This window comes from Schistocerca serialis, chromosome 3 (assembly GCF_023864345.2).
Source record: "Schistocerca serialis cubense isolate TAMUIC-IGC-003099 chromosome 3, iqSchSeri2.2, whole genome shotgun sequence".
Classification (NCBI taxonomy): domain Eukaryota; kingdom Metazoa; phylum Arthropoda; class Insecta; order Orthoptera; family Acrididae; genus Schistocerca; species Schistocerca serialis.
Genome location: NC_064640.1, coordinates 305,333,707 through 305,351,372, shown reverse-complemented (window position 1 = coordinate 305,351,372; position 17,666 = coordinate 305,333,707). Strand labels below are relative to the sequence as shown.

Genomic DNA, 17,666 nt, shown 5'->3' with positions numbered 1-17,666 from the left:
GCTCTGAACTCTAACTTACCCCATTGTTGCCCCTTGTCAGGGAGCAATGGCGTATGCTCCCATGTATCCTGTCCTCAGATCTGTCTGGACCCATCCTTCAGACTGAATGATTCTATTGACCCCATGGTTTTTCACTGCTTGTTTCTGGCTGTCCATTATACATTTTCAGACTTGATTGTGGAATGTACAGATGGCTCTATGGTTGACAGAGGAATCAATTTTGCCTACGCACATGTAAGGTGCAGTGTTGGCCACTGCTCGAGTTCTGTCGCGTTCGTTCCTGCACCGGCGAGACGTTCTTAATCGGCAGTGACTCCCTAAGTAGTCTTCAGGATATCGACCAGCCCAGTCCTCGACACTCATTGGTCATGACTACCCAGATTTCCTTTCTCACGTCCATCTAGTTAGATGGTCGATCATCTTTGGCTGGGTCCCAGGTCATATTGGTATCCCCAGAAACTAAAAGACCGACCGGTTGGCAAAGTTGGCTACCACGATGCCGACTTTAGAGATGTGGTTACCGGAATCAGACCTTCAGCTAATTTTACACCATGAATTGTTGGAGGCTTGGAACGTGGGTTGGTATACCCTGGCTTCCACAAACAAACTGTGAGCAATGAATGGGAGTACAACCATGTGGTAGTCTTTCCTTCATGCTTCTCGCAGGGAATCTACTGATCTCTATCGGCTTCACATTGAACACACTTGGCTGACCCATGGCCGCATCCAACAGCGTGAGTAGTGAGTATGCACCTGACCATTGGTGTGATGCCTGTCTGATGGTGCCCCACATCCTGCTGGACTGATCTGATTTGGCCAACTTATGGCGAAACGGTGAACTTCCTGACACGCTGCCTCTGGTGCTAGCTGGTTTTACCCATGACAATGGTTTCTATTCTTCTTTCTTAGGTAGGCCCAGATTGGCCTCGTTGGCTGCCCCGTCCCCTATCCTGAGCCAGTGGGCTCATTGCTGTCCTTGCTCAGTGATCTGGCCTAGCTCCTTTCCTTCCCACTTCCTTAATTCTTCTTATTCTTTTACATCTGTGGTTGATTTACGGGCTCGTCGTCGTTGTTCTCTTTCCTGCCATTTTATCAACATGCCTTTATCGCTAGTTCTTATTGTGGTAATGAAGGGTGACAACACATCTCTCGGAAGCAGAGGGTGCGTCTCCCATCGCGTAACATGTCCCAGGGGCCTCCAGCTGCTTCCTGATCTACCTTCACCCTCTAACCCCTCTCTCATTTCTGCTTTCATCTCTCTCTTGCCTTTATCCACTCTCGGTTACAATCAGGTTCCTCGGGATTTGTCTTCTTTGTCTCTAGTTTATGAGCACTCTTTCCTGCTTGGTACATATAGGATGGTGGGATTGATGACCTCGTAGTCTTGTTCCCTTTAACCCCCTTGACTCCAGAAGAGGAAAAAGCTTTTACCACTCGATCTTTGTCAACGAACGGCGACACTCAAATGCCCCCTTAGCTTCTCTCCTGTCTGTCCTATAACTTATTTTCCCAGTTGTGTACAAGGCAACTCAAATCGAATATAGCGATTACAAAGGGCTATAACTATTTAATGTATAGCAATATATCGAAAATAATTATAGAGAATTATAGAGAATCCTACACAAAGTCCATTTCTTACATACTTCATAGATGAACTCTTCCCTTGGTCATACGGATAACATCTACATCTACATCTTCATCTACATACACAATTCGCAGGTCTCCGCATGGTGGGTGGTGCAAGGTACTCTGTACCGCTACTAGTCATTTCCTTACCTGTTCCACTCGCAAACGGAGCGAGGGAAAAATGACTGTCTATCTGCCTCTATACGAGCCCTAATCTCTCTAATCTCATCTTCGTGGTCGTTACGCGAAATATATGTTGGCGGCAGTAGAATAGTTCTGCAGTCAGCCTCAAGTGAACGTCGCCTTTCCTCCAGAAATTCCCAAAGCATCTCTGTAGTACTTGCGTGTTGTTCGAACCTACCGGTAAATAATCTGGCAGCCCGCCTCTGGATTGCTTTGATGTGTTCCTTTAATCCGACCTGGTGCGGATGCCAAACACTCCAGCAGCATTCAAGAATAGGTCACACTAGTGTCCTATAAGCGGTCTCCTTTACAGATGAATCACACTTCCCTGAAATTCTCGCAGTAAACCGAAGTCGACCATTCTTCTTCCCTACCATAATCCTTACATGCTCATTCCATTTCATGTTGCTTTGCAGATTACGCCTAGATATTTAATCGACGTGACTGTGTCAAGCAGCACACTACTAATGCTGTACTCGAATACTATGGGTTTGTTTTTCCTACTCACTGTACCCTCCTACAGTCACTCAACAACGACACCTTTCCATACACTGCAGCAGCACCAGGAAATAGCCGAAGACTGCTGCTTACCCTGTCCACCAGACATTATTTATGTATATGGAAAACAACAGCGCTCCTTTTTCCTGGGACACACCTGACGATGCTCTTGTCTCTGAGGGGCACTCGCAGACGAACCTATACCGTATCCTTGCATCTTCGCTAACAGTCGATAGTGTGGCACCGTTTCAAATGCTTTGTGGAAGTCTGGGAATATGGAATCCGCCAGTTGCCCTCCACCCATAGGTCGCAGGATATCATGAGACAAAAGAGCATACTGAATTTCCCACGAACGATGCTTTCTAAAATCATGCTTATTTTGGACAGATTTTCGATCTCAAATAAATTTATTATATTCGAACTGAAACTATGTTCAAGGATTCAGCAGGAAACCGCTGTTAAAGATATTGGTGTGTAATTCGAGAGTCCGTCCTTTTGCCTTCTTATATACAGGAGTGACATGTGCTTTTTCTCAGAGGTTTGGGAGTTTGCGCTGGGCGAGAGATTCGCAATAAAGACAAGCTAAGTAAGGGCCAAATGCTTTAGAGTACTCTTTCTAAAAGAGAGCTGGGATTCCGTCGGGACCTGGCGACTTACTTGCTTTCAACTTTCTCAGTTGTTTTTCTACACCAGTGATGCGTATTGCTATGTCGCTCATACGGGAATCTGTCCAATGGTCAGATGACGGTATGTCTGTACGACTCTCACACGTGAACAATTTATTAAATGTGAAATATAAAATTTAGGGTTTATTTGTGCTATTTTCGACTACCACACCATACTGATCAACGAGAGATTGGATAGAAGCCTTCGACCCATTTAGTGATTTTACGTTGGACCAGAATTTTCTCGGGTTCTCGGCAAGATCCTATGCTAAGGTATAACGGTGGTAGTTGTTGTGAGCTTTGCACATCGATCTTTATACAGATGCACGAATTTCTGTTAACTTTTGCCTGTCGTTATTTGTGCATTCTCTTTCGGATCGAAAGTGTAACAGCTTTTGCTTCCTCTTCATTTTTCGAATTTCGTTGTTAAACCACGGTAGGTCTTTAGCGTCCTTAATCTGCTTACTTGGCACATACTTCTCCAGAGTATGATTTATAATCTGCTTAAACTTTGTCCATAGCTCCTCTAAGCACATCATATTGGAACTGGGTGATGTCAATTCATTGCCTAGGTGGGATGCTAAGAACTGCTCTTTCTAGCAGAAATACGTTCCTGACGTTCTTGACTGATGTATTAACTTTCATAAGCTAATTCGCTATGACATCTTGGTTACTAAACTCAGTCTCTATAATGACGCTATCGATTAGGTCCGGCCTTTTTGTAGCTGCAAGGTCTTAGATATTTCCATTGCATGTAGGGTGCCGAACTAGCTGCTCAAGACAGTTTTCTGACAACTTGTTGCCGGCTGCTGTGGCCGAGCGGTTGTAGGCGCTTCAGTCGAGAACCACGCTGCTGCTACGGTCGCAGGTTCGAATTCTGCCTCGGGAATGGATGTGTATGATGTCCTTAGTTTAGTTAGGTTTAAGTAGTTCTAAGTTCTAGGGGACTGATGACCTCAGATGTTAAGTCCCATTGAGCTCAGAGCCATTTGAACCATTTAGTTCCACTTGTGGTTGACACTAACAGTCAACATCGCGCATGCATGATATACATCGTCTGTAGTCCCATAGTGCTTAAAGCCATTTGAACCACGTTCCTTGAAAACGTGTCCAAAAGAACTTCACAAGACTGTTTTGCCTGTAACCCAGTTTATACTCGGTAGGTTAAAGTCGCCTCCAACTGATATTGCATGGTTTGAGTATTTCCGGGCTACTTACCGTAGACTCTTTCAACGACTCTAAAACCGTCACAGCGAAACCGGGTGGCCGGTAAAAACATCGGACATCTCAGTTCACGCAATATATTCTGATGTATTTTTACGTGAGAGCATTAAAATTGCATATTTTGAGTTTAAGAATTGTTTACGGCTAAGGTTGCACACACACAAGACCTTCCACACAGCACCATTAAAAGAAATCCATCGATGGCATGACCGAAGATGTAGGTGGCACGAGCAGAGCACAGAGTCGTCATTTCCAGTACGATCGATCCAGCGTTGTGGAAGGTGTTGATTTAACAGTGTGCAAACCTCCGTACCCCATCGTCGGTGTGTTCCACTTCACTGAAAGATGTAATCCGTAGGACACGTATCAAGCTGTATCCTCAGGCATTGCTCAAGTATGGACAGGCAAATGTTCGTAGAAACAGTTAGTTCTTTGAGGAGAAATGGATCGTACAATTTTTGTGCTGACTTAGTACTAAACACAGTATTTTCGATAAGTCTTGCTGGTATCCACTCGCACGGACTTTTCTCCTGTGCCTCATTTTCGGATGTTGTGCAGTTAGTCAGGTGATATCTAGCCAGTTCTTCCGTCTAAATGGAAAAAATAGACGAATGACGAAAAGCATTTCTACCGTAGGAGCCGCTTCGTCCAATTACTTCCCTAAGTGATTGTTCTTCCTAACGATAACAATGGGGACTGTTTCCGAAAGACAAACATCTTATAAAGTTATAACGAATTTCACGGCTTATAAAACAAAAGTATTTATTTGCAAAAAAAGAAGAAAAGGAAGATAGAGCGCAACGTCCTGTCGACGATGAAGTTATTAGGGATGGGGGACCATACTGGAATTGAACAGGGATGAGGGAGAACATCGATTGTATACTTTTCCATTGAACCGTCCCAGTTTTCACATTAATGTATTTAGGGAATCTGCTGAAAAGCTAAATGAGGATGGGCAGACGAGTCATTCCAAACACGTCTCCATCATTTTAAACATTGTGCCATCTTACAGTGCTTACATCGGATGCCGCGAAAAACTTTATACATATGTCTCTGTTTCTGACACAAGTATATCAGAATTATTTTGAGAAACTTCTTCTCATTTCTGGACTTTAGTTTCCACTAGCGGATTACCAACATTTCCTAACCTTTGACACCATGTCACTCTGTGCACATTCATCTGGAGGGACTGACCTACTCTTCTGAAAGCCACAGCCTTCATCGTCCTTGCAGATCAGGCAGTTATTAGGTAAACATGTTTAATAACCATAATTCTACCTTGAACAACACAAATTTGTTCTTTTGCATTCATACATATTTCGTTGAAGTATCACAATCATTACTAGGTTCATTTTATACCGCCTAAGAAAAAAAAGTGAAACACCCAGAAAGAGAGAAGGAAATGACATGAAATTTCACTGTCTGATAGGATATGTGATTTTATTTCAGGGATTGAAAAATCGAATCACATTTACAAATAACTTGACAGTTTGAGTCGGCTTATCAGTATGACGTTATAGCTCCGATGGCATGGATGCATGCAGTGGCTTGTTTGGGAAGGGTGTCATGAAGCTGCTGTATCCTCTTCTGAGACAAGCTGGCCCACAACTGTTATCCTGGATACTTTCACTGGAACGTGTTTGACTTTTGAGCTGGTCAGCATCATGTTCCATCGGGGGCGGATCAGGGCATTTTTCTGGCCACTGCACTTCAACAACAACACGCAGGCAGTTCATACAGATAGGTGTCACGTTTGGACGAGTATTGGCCTGTTGAAAAATGGCACCACGATATTGTCGCATGAGGGGAAACACACGAGGACGCACGATGTCTGTGACGTACTATTGTCCCGTCCGAATTCCCTCAATTACTGCCAGCTGGAACTGAAGTTATACCTGATGGCTCCCCAGACCAAGACGTCAGGATTACCAGAGCTGGGCCTCTCCAAAACATTGGAAGAAAGCGACCTCTCTCCACGTGGCCATCACGTTCCCGGATAATGGTCATTCGGAGCGGTGCAGAACAATGATTCATCGCTGAACACAATACGACGCCATTGATCAGCAGTCTGTGCTTCCCAGTCACGGAATCATTCCTAACTCAGCTGTTTGTGTTGTGATGTTAACAGTAGACTTCTCCTGGGACTGTAACTGGCGAGTCCGGCTGTTGCTAGTCTCCAACCAATGGTAGAGGGTGCCATAGAATGATGCAGGAAGTCCACAATTTATTCTCGGATAGTAGGAGCAGATGTCGCAGTATAACGATGTCTTTGGTGCATAACATTGCAATCCTCTCTTGTGCTGGTCAGACGTTGTTGATTGATACCCTGGCGGTTATGCCTATCCTCACGTTCCTATACAATCGAGCATTGGGCTATATTCGAATACTCCACAAATTTGGATAATGCACCATCAATCAGCTGGTCAAATAGAGACCCACGATGAAGCCCCTTTCAAATTCACATGCATACGCCGCATCTCCATGTTCTTCAGAGTGATCCAACATCTGACGCTGTTCACCCCTCTTTTATGCTCTACCAAGCCTGCTAACATCAACATTAGTGCACTCTGTTGGCCGTTCTACCTATCTCAGAAAAACGCAACTCTTATTATTTGTTCTTTTACGAAGTTAAATTAACATCCGCCCTTGTCTTCTGGGTGCTTCACATTTTTGTCAGGCACCATACTTTCAATCGAATAACAGAAAAAAATTGTATGTCCAGATACACAGTTCTGGGATTATGGTCACTGTATTCATAATATTTTAACAAAATATTTATCTTAATAAACCTGATACTGATAATTGTTTTGCTCCTCCACCTGTCTCCTTCCACCCTTCCTCCTGCTTCCAATCTCTGTTCATCTCTTCATCCTCCTCCTCCTTCTCCTTCTCCCCCTCCTCTCTCTCCATCTTCACCTCCCCCTTTTGGGATACTGTAAATATCAAAAGATTATGTAATGAAGAATATACACAGTTACAGAAAACAATATATTGAAATCTGTAAAAAACTATTTTAACATATCAATAACTTACCAAATTAAGAGAAATGTTAACAGATTTTCGGTTTTAGAATGACACAGTATCACATTTGATATGTTCAAAGTAAAATTAGCTTCAAAAGTCAAGTAGTAATACCAAATCTCACATAAACATCTACATCTACATCTACATTTATACTCCACAAGCCACCCAACGGTGTGTGGCGGAAGGCACTTTACGTGCCACTGTCATTACTTCCATTTTCTATTCCAGTCGCGTATGGTTCGCGGGAAGGACGACTGTCTGAAAGCCTCCATGCCCGCTCGAATCTCTCTAATTTTACATTCGTGATCTCCTCTGGAGGTATAAGTAGGGGGAAGCAATATACACTCCTGGAAATGGAAAAAAGAACACATTGACACCGGTGTGTCAGACCCACCATACTTGCTCCGGACACTGCGAGAGGGCTGTACAAGCAATGATCACAAGCACGGCACAGCGGACAAACCAGGAACCGCGGTGTTGGCCGTCGAATGGCGCTAGCTGCGCAGCATTTGTGCACCGCCGCCGTCAGTGTCAGCCAGTTTGCCGTGGCATACGGAGCTCCATCGCAGTCTTTAACACTGGTAGCATGCCGCGACAGCGTGGACGTGAACCGTATGTGCAGTTGACGGACTTTGAGCGAGGGCATATAGTGGGCACGCGGGAGGCTGGGTGGACGTACCGCCGAATTGCTCAACACGTGGGGCGTGAGGTCTCCACAGTACATCGATGTTGTCGCCAGTGGTCGGCGGAAGGTGCACGTGCCCGTCGACCTGGGACCGGACCGCAGCGACGCACGGATGCACGCCAAGACCGTAGGATCCTACGCAGTGCTGTAGGGGACCGCACCGCCACTTCCCAGCAAATTAGGGACACTGTTGCTCCTGGGGTATCGGCGAGGACCATTCGCAACCGTCTCCATGAAGCTGGGCTACGGTCCCGCACACCGTTAGGCCGTCTTCCGCTCACGCCCCAACATCGTGCAGCCCGCCTCCAGTGGTGTCGCGACAGGCGTGAATGGAGGGACGAATGGAGACGTGTCGTCTTCAGCAATGAGAGTCGCTTCTGCCTTGGTGCCAATGATGGTCGTATGCGTGTTTGGCGCCGTGCAGGTGAGCGCCACAATCAGGACTGCATACGACCGAGGCACACAGGCCCAACTCCCGGCATCATGGTGTGGGGAGCGATCTCCTACACTGGCCGTACACCACTGGTGATCGTCGAGGGGACACTGAATAGTGCACGGTACATCCAAACCGTCATCGAACCCATCGTTCTACCATTCCTAGACCGGCAAGGGAACTTGCTGTTCCAACAGGACAATGCACGTCCGCATGTATCCCGTGCCACCCAACGTGCTCTAGAAGGTGTACGTCAACTACCCTGGCCAGCAAGATCTCCGGATCTGTCCCCCATTGAGCATGTATGGGACTGGATGAAGCGTCGTCTCACGCGGTCTGCACGTCCAGCACGAACGCTGGTCCAACTGAGGCGCCAGGTGGAAATGGCATGGCAAGCCGTTCCACAGGACTACATCCAGCATCTCTACGATCGTCTCCATGGGAGAATAGCAGCCTGCATTGCTGCGAAAGGTGGATATACACTGTACTAGTGCCGACATTGTGCATGCTCTGTTGCCTGTGTCTATGTGCCTGTGGTTCTGTCAGTGTGATCATGTGATGTATCTGACCCCAGGAATGTGTCAATAAAGTTTCCCCTTCCTGGGACAATGAATTCACGGTGTTCTTATTTCAATTTCCAGGAGTGTATTCGATACCTCATCCAGTAACGAACCCTCTCGAAACCTGGCGAGCAAGCTACACCGCGATGCAGAGCGCCTCTCTTGCAGAGTCTGCCACTTGAGTTTGCTAAACATCTCCGTAACGCTGTCACGGTTACCAAATAACGCTGTGACGAAACGCGCCGCTCTTCTTTGGATCTTCTCTATGTCCTCAGTCAACCCGATCTGGTACGGATCCCACACTGATGAGCAATACTCAAGTATAGGTCGAACGAGTGTTTTGTAAGCCACACCCTTTGTTGATGGACTATATTTTCTATGGACTCTCCCAATGAATCTCAACCTGGTACCCGCCTTACCAACAATTAATTTTATATGACCATTCCACTTCAAATCGTCCCGCACGCATACTCCCAGATATTTTACAGAAGTAACTGCTACCAGTGTTTGTTCCGCTATCATATAATCATACAATAAAGGATCCTTCTTTCTATGTATTCACAATACATTGCATTTGTCTATGTTAAGGGTCAGTTGCCACTCCCTGCACCAAGTGCCTATCCGCTGCAGATCTTCCTGCATTTCGCTACAATTTTTTAATGCTACAACTTCTCTGTATACTACAGCATAATCCGCGAAAAGCCGCATGGAACTTCCGACACTATCTACTAGGTCATTTATATATATTGTGAAAAGCAATGGTCCCACAAAACTCCTCTGTGGCACGCCAGAAGTTACTTTAACGTCTGTAGACGTCTCTCCATTGAGAACAACATGCTGTGTTCTGTTTGCTAAAAACTCTTCAATCCAGCCACACAGCTGGTCTGATATTCCGTAGGCTCTTACTTTGTTTATCAGGCAACAGTGCGGAACTGTATCGAACGCCTTCCGGAAGTCAAGAAAAATAGCATCTACCTGGGAGCCTGTATCTAATATTTTCTGGGTCTCATGAACAAATAAAGCGAGTTGGGTCTCATACGATCGCTGTTTCCGGAATCCATGTTGATTCCTACAGAGTAGATTCTGGGTTTCCAAAAACGACATGATACTCGAGCAAAAAACATGTTCTAAAATTCTACAACAGATCGACGTCAGAGATATAGGTCTATAGTTTTGCGCATCTGATCGACGACCCTTCTTGAAGACTGGGACTACCTATGCTCTTTTCCAATCATTTGGAACCTTACGTTCCTCTAGAGACTTGCGGTACACGGCTGTTAGAAGTGGGGCAAGTTCTTTCACGTAGTCTGTGTAGAATCGAATTGGTATCCCGTCAGGTCCAGTGGACTTTCCTCTGTTGAGTGATTCCAGTTGCTTTTCTATTCCTTGGACACTTATTTCGATGTCAGCCATTTTTTCGTTTGTGTGAGGATTTAGAGAAGGAACTGCAGTGCGGTCTTCCTCTGTGAAACAGCTTTGGAAAAAGGTGTTTAGTGTTTCAGCTTTACGCGTGTCATCCTCTGTTTCAATGCTATCATCATCCCGGAGTGTCTGGATATGCTGTTTCGAGCCACTTACTGATTTAACGTAAGATCAGAACTTCCTAGGGTTTTCTGTCAAGTCGGTACATAGAATTTTACTTTCGAATTCACTGAACACTTCACGCATAGCCCTCCTTACGCTAACTTTGACATCGTTTAGCTTCTGTTTGTCTGAGAGATTTTTTCTGCGTTTAAACTTGGAATGAAGCTCTATTTGCTTTCGCAGTAGTTTCCTAACTTTGTTGTTGTACCACGATGGGTTTTTCCCGTCCCTCACAGTTTTACTCGGCACGTACCTGTCTAAAACGCATTTTACGATTGCCTTGAACTTTTACTATAAACTCTCAACATTGTCAGTGTCGGAAATCTGCCGTCTACTACTCTTGATAAACAGATAAACCTTCCTCCCTTTTTTTATATTCCTATTAACTTCCATATTCAGGGATGCTGCAACGGCCTTATGATCACTGATTCCCTGTTCTGCACATACAGAGTCGAAAAGTTCGGGTCTGTTTGTTATCAGTAGGTCCAAGATGTTATCTCCACGAGTCGGTTCTCTGTTTAATTGCTCGAGGTAATTTTCGGATAGTGCACTCAGTATAATGTCACTCGATGCTCTGTCCCTACCACCCGTCCTAAACATCTGAGTGTCCCAGTCTATATCTGGTAAGTTGAAATCTCCACCTAAGACTATAACATGCTGAGAAAATTTATGTGAAATGTATTCCAAATTTTCTCTCAGTTGTTCTGCCACTAATGCTGCTGAGTCGGGAGGTCGGTAAAAGGTGCCAATTATTAACGTAGCTCGGTTGTGTCGTCTTCCTGGTCACAAGCAGCGCGTTCTTCACGAGTTCACTGCTCGCAGTTGGAGCATTTAATCCAATTTTAGAGAGTTTCGATACAATACATTCACTGTTATTGGCTTCACTGTATTCTCAAAAAAGCGGCTTTTTGCACTTCACTGGATCCTTTCCTTGTTGCGTCCTTGCTTTCTTATTTTTAATTTTACCAGATTTGGACCTTTTAGTCTTTTCTTCGATTTCTGTTGACTTCCGTCTTCTGTCATTGATCTACTTATCTCTCTTCAACATATGTTCAAACTACTCAGTATTGTATGGGTCCGACATTATTATTCCCCTTTCCATGACTTTTCTTCGTTTTTGTTATTGGCGTAATTTTAATTTTAGCAAAGGTATGATGTCTCTTGGACTTATTACAAAACATGATGGCTGTGTCGGTATTTCATTTACATCAGTGACAAATGGGCCTACATTACTGTCATTGCCACACACTTCTCCTTTATGCATAATCCATTTTCATCACCTGCACTTACGTGAAAAAATAGACTGAACCGGTATGCACCGGTTTCATGAATAATGTAGATTCTACGAGCAAGGTGAAAGGGTTTCTCTTGCATTTCTTCCAGAATGCTGAAAAACTTTTGCATATTAGCTTTATTAAAGCCCTGTGCTCTGGCCATTGAAGTCGAATCTGGTTATCAAAGGCTTATGTTTGGATGTTTCTTCCTAAACTGTATCACTTAATTCTTGCCTACTAATTTTTTTCTCTTCGTTGAATGTGTGTTGTAGATTACTCCGCTCAGGAAGCTGAAATGTCACGTGGCGTAAATCAGTTACTTATATAGCTTTACATCTTCGTTCCATATCAAAAATATGCTTAAAGAGTTCTTCCTCTCGCTCTTGGTTGAATACACTTTAGGTGTTCCCACGTGGCTTCTTGTCTTCAGTGGCATTACGTTTCTTTCTCCTTTTTTTAAGTACTCCGATATTAGTGCGTTTCTTCGCCACAGAATATTTTGGCTGCTTTAGCAAACAATATCGTTTCTTTCCTAACAGCATCCAGTGCTGATTGCATAACTTGGAAATCCCATGATTTCTATAGTGTTTTTTTTAAATAATTTTGTGACACCTTAACATACACCTTGAATAAGAGAACATAGCTTTTTACCAAGTTGTTAATATACAAATGCCTTAGTAAACATGTTTTATGAAATACTCTTTTCCTACTATCAGTTCCGCTGTGTTGAAACAAGATAAATACATTACGAACTATATTTTGGGACAAAGTGCCACAATGTCTGACTTGACGCCATTGCGCCAAATGTTGTCTAAATACGAAATTACCTAACTCAGGTAATTCATAAACAAATGGTTGCGAACGCTAAAATACAACGTTTTACCAGCATTGTAGCAGTTAACCGTCACAATACATGTATTTTTTGATACTTGCAAATGAATGACACTTTCCTCATATCACACTCAGAGGAAACAGAAAATATTTCACTGCAAACGAATACTCCTTTGAAAAACCAAAGAAGTCTCTTTGACTACACTGCCAGAAAAAAATGCAGCATCATGAAGGATAAGGTCAATTTATCGACAAATGATGTGACAAGTAGGTCATCATTGTAGGAAGACACGATAACAAATCCAGACCTAATGAAACACACATTTCACAGGAAATGGTGCCCAAATAGTCGTATCATTACACAGTGTACTCTCCTCTGGCGACAACATAGGCGTGTGTTCTCGCATGCGAATGATTATGAATGTGAGGAATAGCATCCTGCGATAGATTGTTCCAAGCATCTTGCGCCTTTGTCTGCAGTTCGGCAAAGGTTCTTGCAGGCCCTGGAGAACAAGTAAGTTCCCGCTGATGTACTATACAGATTCAACCGCGCAAGAGATCTGGTGATCTGCCTGCCCAGAGCAGTTATTGTGTACCACAAAGAGCACGTTGCGTCGCTGCAGGAGTATATGGACGAACATGGTCCTGCTGAAAAAGCACCTCAGCTTCCTGTCGAACAAATGACAGTAGCTAAGGGTAATACTCTGTGCAATGTAGCAAGCGCCGGTTACTTTACCCTGCGGAAACACAAAATGTGAATCCCCCCCCCCCTCCCCCACTCCCGCCATGAAGCCTGGAAGGGGACCTATTTGTTGTGGGCAAATGCGCTCGGGAATAGACAACTCACCAGGTCTGCACCATACATGTGTCGCTTACTCTCGTCACTGAAGACGACAGAGCACCATTCCACTCTCCAGTCAGTTCTTTCACGACATCAAAGTAGTCACTATTGATGGTGTCAAGGTGTCAGTTGTAGATTGAACACAGGCATACGTGTCCCTAATCATGCTGCAAGCAGACGATTCTCAATGGTCCTTGATGACATAGCAAGTGCAATATGTACCCAGATCTGTTCCCTGGATGATGGTCTGTCGGCAGCCGCTGCTTTCACAGTGCTTCGTCCTTGACGTGGGTCTGTACTACGTGGGCGTTCTGATCCTGTTTTATAGGTGTGGGAATGTTCGACAGACCATTTTTGAAAGTAGCGACACACCGCTGATACATAATACCAAGCATCTGTAATAGTTAACCAATACATCCATCCAGCACCTCGCAGGTCTATAATACGACCACATTCAAATGACTGAAGTGTTTAATGGGAATATGTACCCATCGATAGGGCATGGTTGTACCCTACAATGAGTATTGCAAGCACTGTTCACTTCTAAATCCAGTACAGTTACGGTTTGCAGAGTCAAAACAGAGGGTTCACAGACAGGCCTTCTGAGCACCATCTGATCGCTGATGACTTTGACACATGAGTCAGTAACACTACAACCCCCCAGTATGCACATATTATACCCTGGTGTCACTGAGCACCATTTTCAAGGGTGTCGCATTTTGTCCTGGCAGTATAGTTTTAAATGCTCTGCATACACTGCATCACCTATAAGAGAATAAAACACAGTGGCGACTTTACCCGCCCTGTCCACTAGAGCTATCCTTACCCTTCTACCAACATAACATGTTTGTCGTGCAGGGCGCCCTAGATATCAGGAGTTACCACTTACCAGTGCAGTGCTTCTTCCCAGATAATACATAGTGTGTGTACCAAGCTTGATTGAAATCGATGCAGCAGTTTAGGAGACGCACACACACACACACACACACACACACACACACACACACACACACACACACACACCAACACGCACAAACAAATACAGTATATACAGCAGTTTTTATACATGTATGTGATTTAAGCCTAAAAATTTTGCAAAGTATAAAAAATAAAAAATGATACTGACACTTCAACAATACATGTGTGAGTTGAAGAGAACAAAATTTTGTTTGTTCAAAGCAGAATCCTATTTCCTAAACATACTCATTTGAAGGTGAACATGTACCAAAAGTTAGCTTTAAGCTCAAAATGAATATTAATAATGTGCTCCCATACTTCCACACTCACACATATAAGCACAAAGAAACAACACAAATGATGCATTCATATATTGTAATTATTATTATTATTAATATTGTCATCATCCATCGTCATCATCATGATTAATATATTGTTAGTGGTAGCAATAGTATTAGCAGTAGTAGTAGTAATAGAAGTAGTAGTAGTGGTGATGGTGATGGTGGTGGTGGTGGCAGTAGTTGTAGTAGTTGTTGTAGTTGTATATCTAGTATAAGTATTAGGTATAAGTATTAGTATTACTCCACCATCGTTCACTAAGGTCACCTAATTTGGTTTTTACATTTGTGAGGGTTCACTTTGCTACCTATTCGAATGTGATGTTAAATTGGTTTCATTCTTGGACAGCTATTATGCAGACTCACTGCTGTTTGCAGAAGCACCAGCGCGGGGCGACGCCGGAGTCGGCGGCGCACGAAGAGGAGCTGAACGACATCCAGATCCGCATGCAGCCCAACCGGTCGCCGCCGAGCGAGCCGACGCCGGACCGCCTGTCGTCGCGCGCCAGCCTCAACCAGGGCGGCTGCGCTGCCGGAGCGGCCGCCTCCCTCGTGTCGGCCAGCAAGCCCAACTCGACCACCTCGTCGACGATGACGGCTTCGGTGGTGGTGAACCTGCCAGCCTCATACCCGGGCTCGGAAGTGGGAGGCACCGCCTCGCCCAGTGCCTCCCCCGCCACGTCCCCCACCAGCCAGCAGCCGGAAGTCCGCATCTCCAGCCTGTGAGCGTCTCACTCACTGACGGCCTAGAGTTCGACAACACCAAATATCGCTTCATAATTTCTGTCTTACTTCGTGCGTAACAAATGGATATAGGAAACGTAGTCGTATTAGGTCTGTCAGACTGGAACACCAATATTTTACGCGAACTTCTGATTCCAGTTTGTCAGAGCTTAGGAAATCGTACTGACACTACTTTCATTCGTTGTCGAGAAAAGTGGACGGCAGTCTGCAGAAGTTCTTTTCCGATCTGAATGGTAGGTCCAGTGAGGCAATTTAAACGTAAGAGCAGCAGTTATATTTAAAGACGTTATCTTTCAAGTCTTTTTTTCCCGCATTTATTAGACAGTTTCATTCACAATAAAGTTATTGAGTGAACTCTGGATAAAGTTGATGTTTGTTATTATTCAATTATATTTAAGTAGCTGGTATCTGCCAGAAAAACATTTATAGAATTAATTTTTAAGTGACGAGAGTGGAAGGTATGTATTTTCTGCAGGGCTGTGTCTTTCTAGGGACACAGCGATCTTTCAGAGATATTCCAGGATCAGATAAATGTGTGCACCTCGGTTTTGTAGTTCTGAATAATTGGTACTATGGTAATGAAACGTGTTGTTTGTTGTTGCAGGGGTTCCACTTCTTAATATGACCTGGTTCTCAATGAAAATCCCTAAAACTCGATATAAACTCCTAACCAGCTAAAACATTTGTATAGACTGCCTTTATCCACAGTTTACATTATTAGATGATGGAATATTTCGCAGATCCAATATGCACTTACATTTAACAGTAGTGTTCACATGACCAGTGCAAAAGCTAGGTTATTATTGAAAGTTAAAAAGCCAATGAGCAGTTCCTCTGAGTTCAGTATTTACAAGGAAAGCCATATAAAACACAACCATATTTGCATTTTTAGGTCTTAAAGAAATACCAAGTGTTCATAGAGCTTCCACTATGGATAGAACTGTCATTGTGCCAGCAAATAAAGTAGCGAAAAAACAGTAAGTAATAACAGACTGACTGTATTCATTATTTTGAAAACAAAAATTTGGACATATTAAGAGATCACATTGACACTTTTAGAATTGTGAACTCTCCATATGAATAAACAGAGAATACTGTGAAATAATATATAAAGTGAATGTTATTTCATAAACATATTCTAAATTGTTACCTTCATATACACTTATATTACCTACTTTCCAACAACTTTTAAAATTGGGCTTTCAATATCTATTAGTTTTTGACTGTTGTACTGAGTGAATGTTACAGAAAACTCTTAGGGAATGTGTGGTTTCTCTACGTCTCAAAATGAATGAGAGTGCTGTGAATACTCAGAAAATCTAAAATAATATTTGATACAAAATGGATGAGTTTATAACACAGACATTATAAGAAAGCAAATAATAGTATGTTGATTCAATGTTGATAACGCAGAATTACTTGGGAGTAAATACTGCAATCAGATCAAAGGCAATTCATTCTTGGTTGTCAAAAAACCAGCATGCAGATATCCTTGCAGAAATGCATTGCACAAAATCCAAATTTCAATGTTTAAAACAAAAGTTCCATAACATTTGTTTTCATTTAAGTTCATTTATTTTATGTTGTTACAGGAAATTGAAATGTATGTACAAAAGAAAAGAAAATACAACACTAATTCCTATACTCTTATTATCTGGAAGACCAAAAGCACTTACTAAGAAAAGGAAGTCTCTCTCTCTCTCTCTCTCTCTCTCTCTCTCTCTCTCTCTCTCTCACACACTCACACACACACACACACACACACACACACACACACACACACACACACACACACATAAACAAACCAACAAACACAAACACACACACAAAAGGCTATTATACTACATTGCTTTATGTGTATTTATCAAATATGCTGTTGGAAGGATACATGGTTTACATCACATATGTCAGTAATTGTACCTACATTATCTACTTGTATTTTTTTATGTTTTGAATAAATAATTTCCAAAACGCAAAATCTTTATTTTCAACAATTTATGATTGCCAAGTATTACAAAGAAATTATCAGTGTGAATTTACAAGATTGTTCTTTGCCCTACATTCTGCATGCTGGTTTCATTTAAGAAATCCTAGATATGAATTAGCCTTTTTTCACAGTTTTAGCTCTATAAAGTACGATACTCCCACAAGCATAATCAATGTACATGTACTAACTAGGAGTTTTAGATAAGGCTCAGA

General features: G+C 43.2%; 1 protein-coding gene across 1 annotated transcript in view; it reads left to right on the top strand.

The window, feature by feature from the left end:
• LOC126470798 (uncharacterized) overlaps positions 1–17,298 on the top strand; it is a 135,957-nt gene extending 118,659 nt beyond the window's left edge. Inside the window, exon 2 of the mRNA XM_050098809.1 lies at positions 15,102–17,298. Coding sequence (XP_049954766.1) covers positions 15,102–15,449 — 348 coding nt within the window. The 3' untranslated portion in view covers positions 15,450–17,298. The remainder of the gene's footprint in view (positions 1–15,101) is intronic.
• The last annotated feature ends 368 nt before the right edge of the window (positions 17,299–17,666 follow it).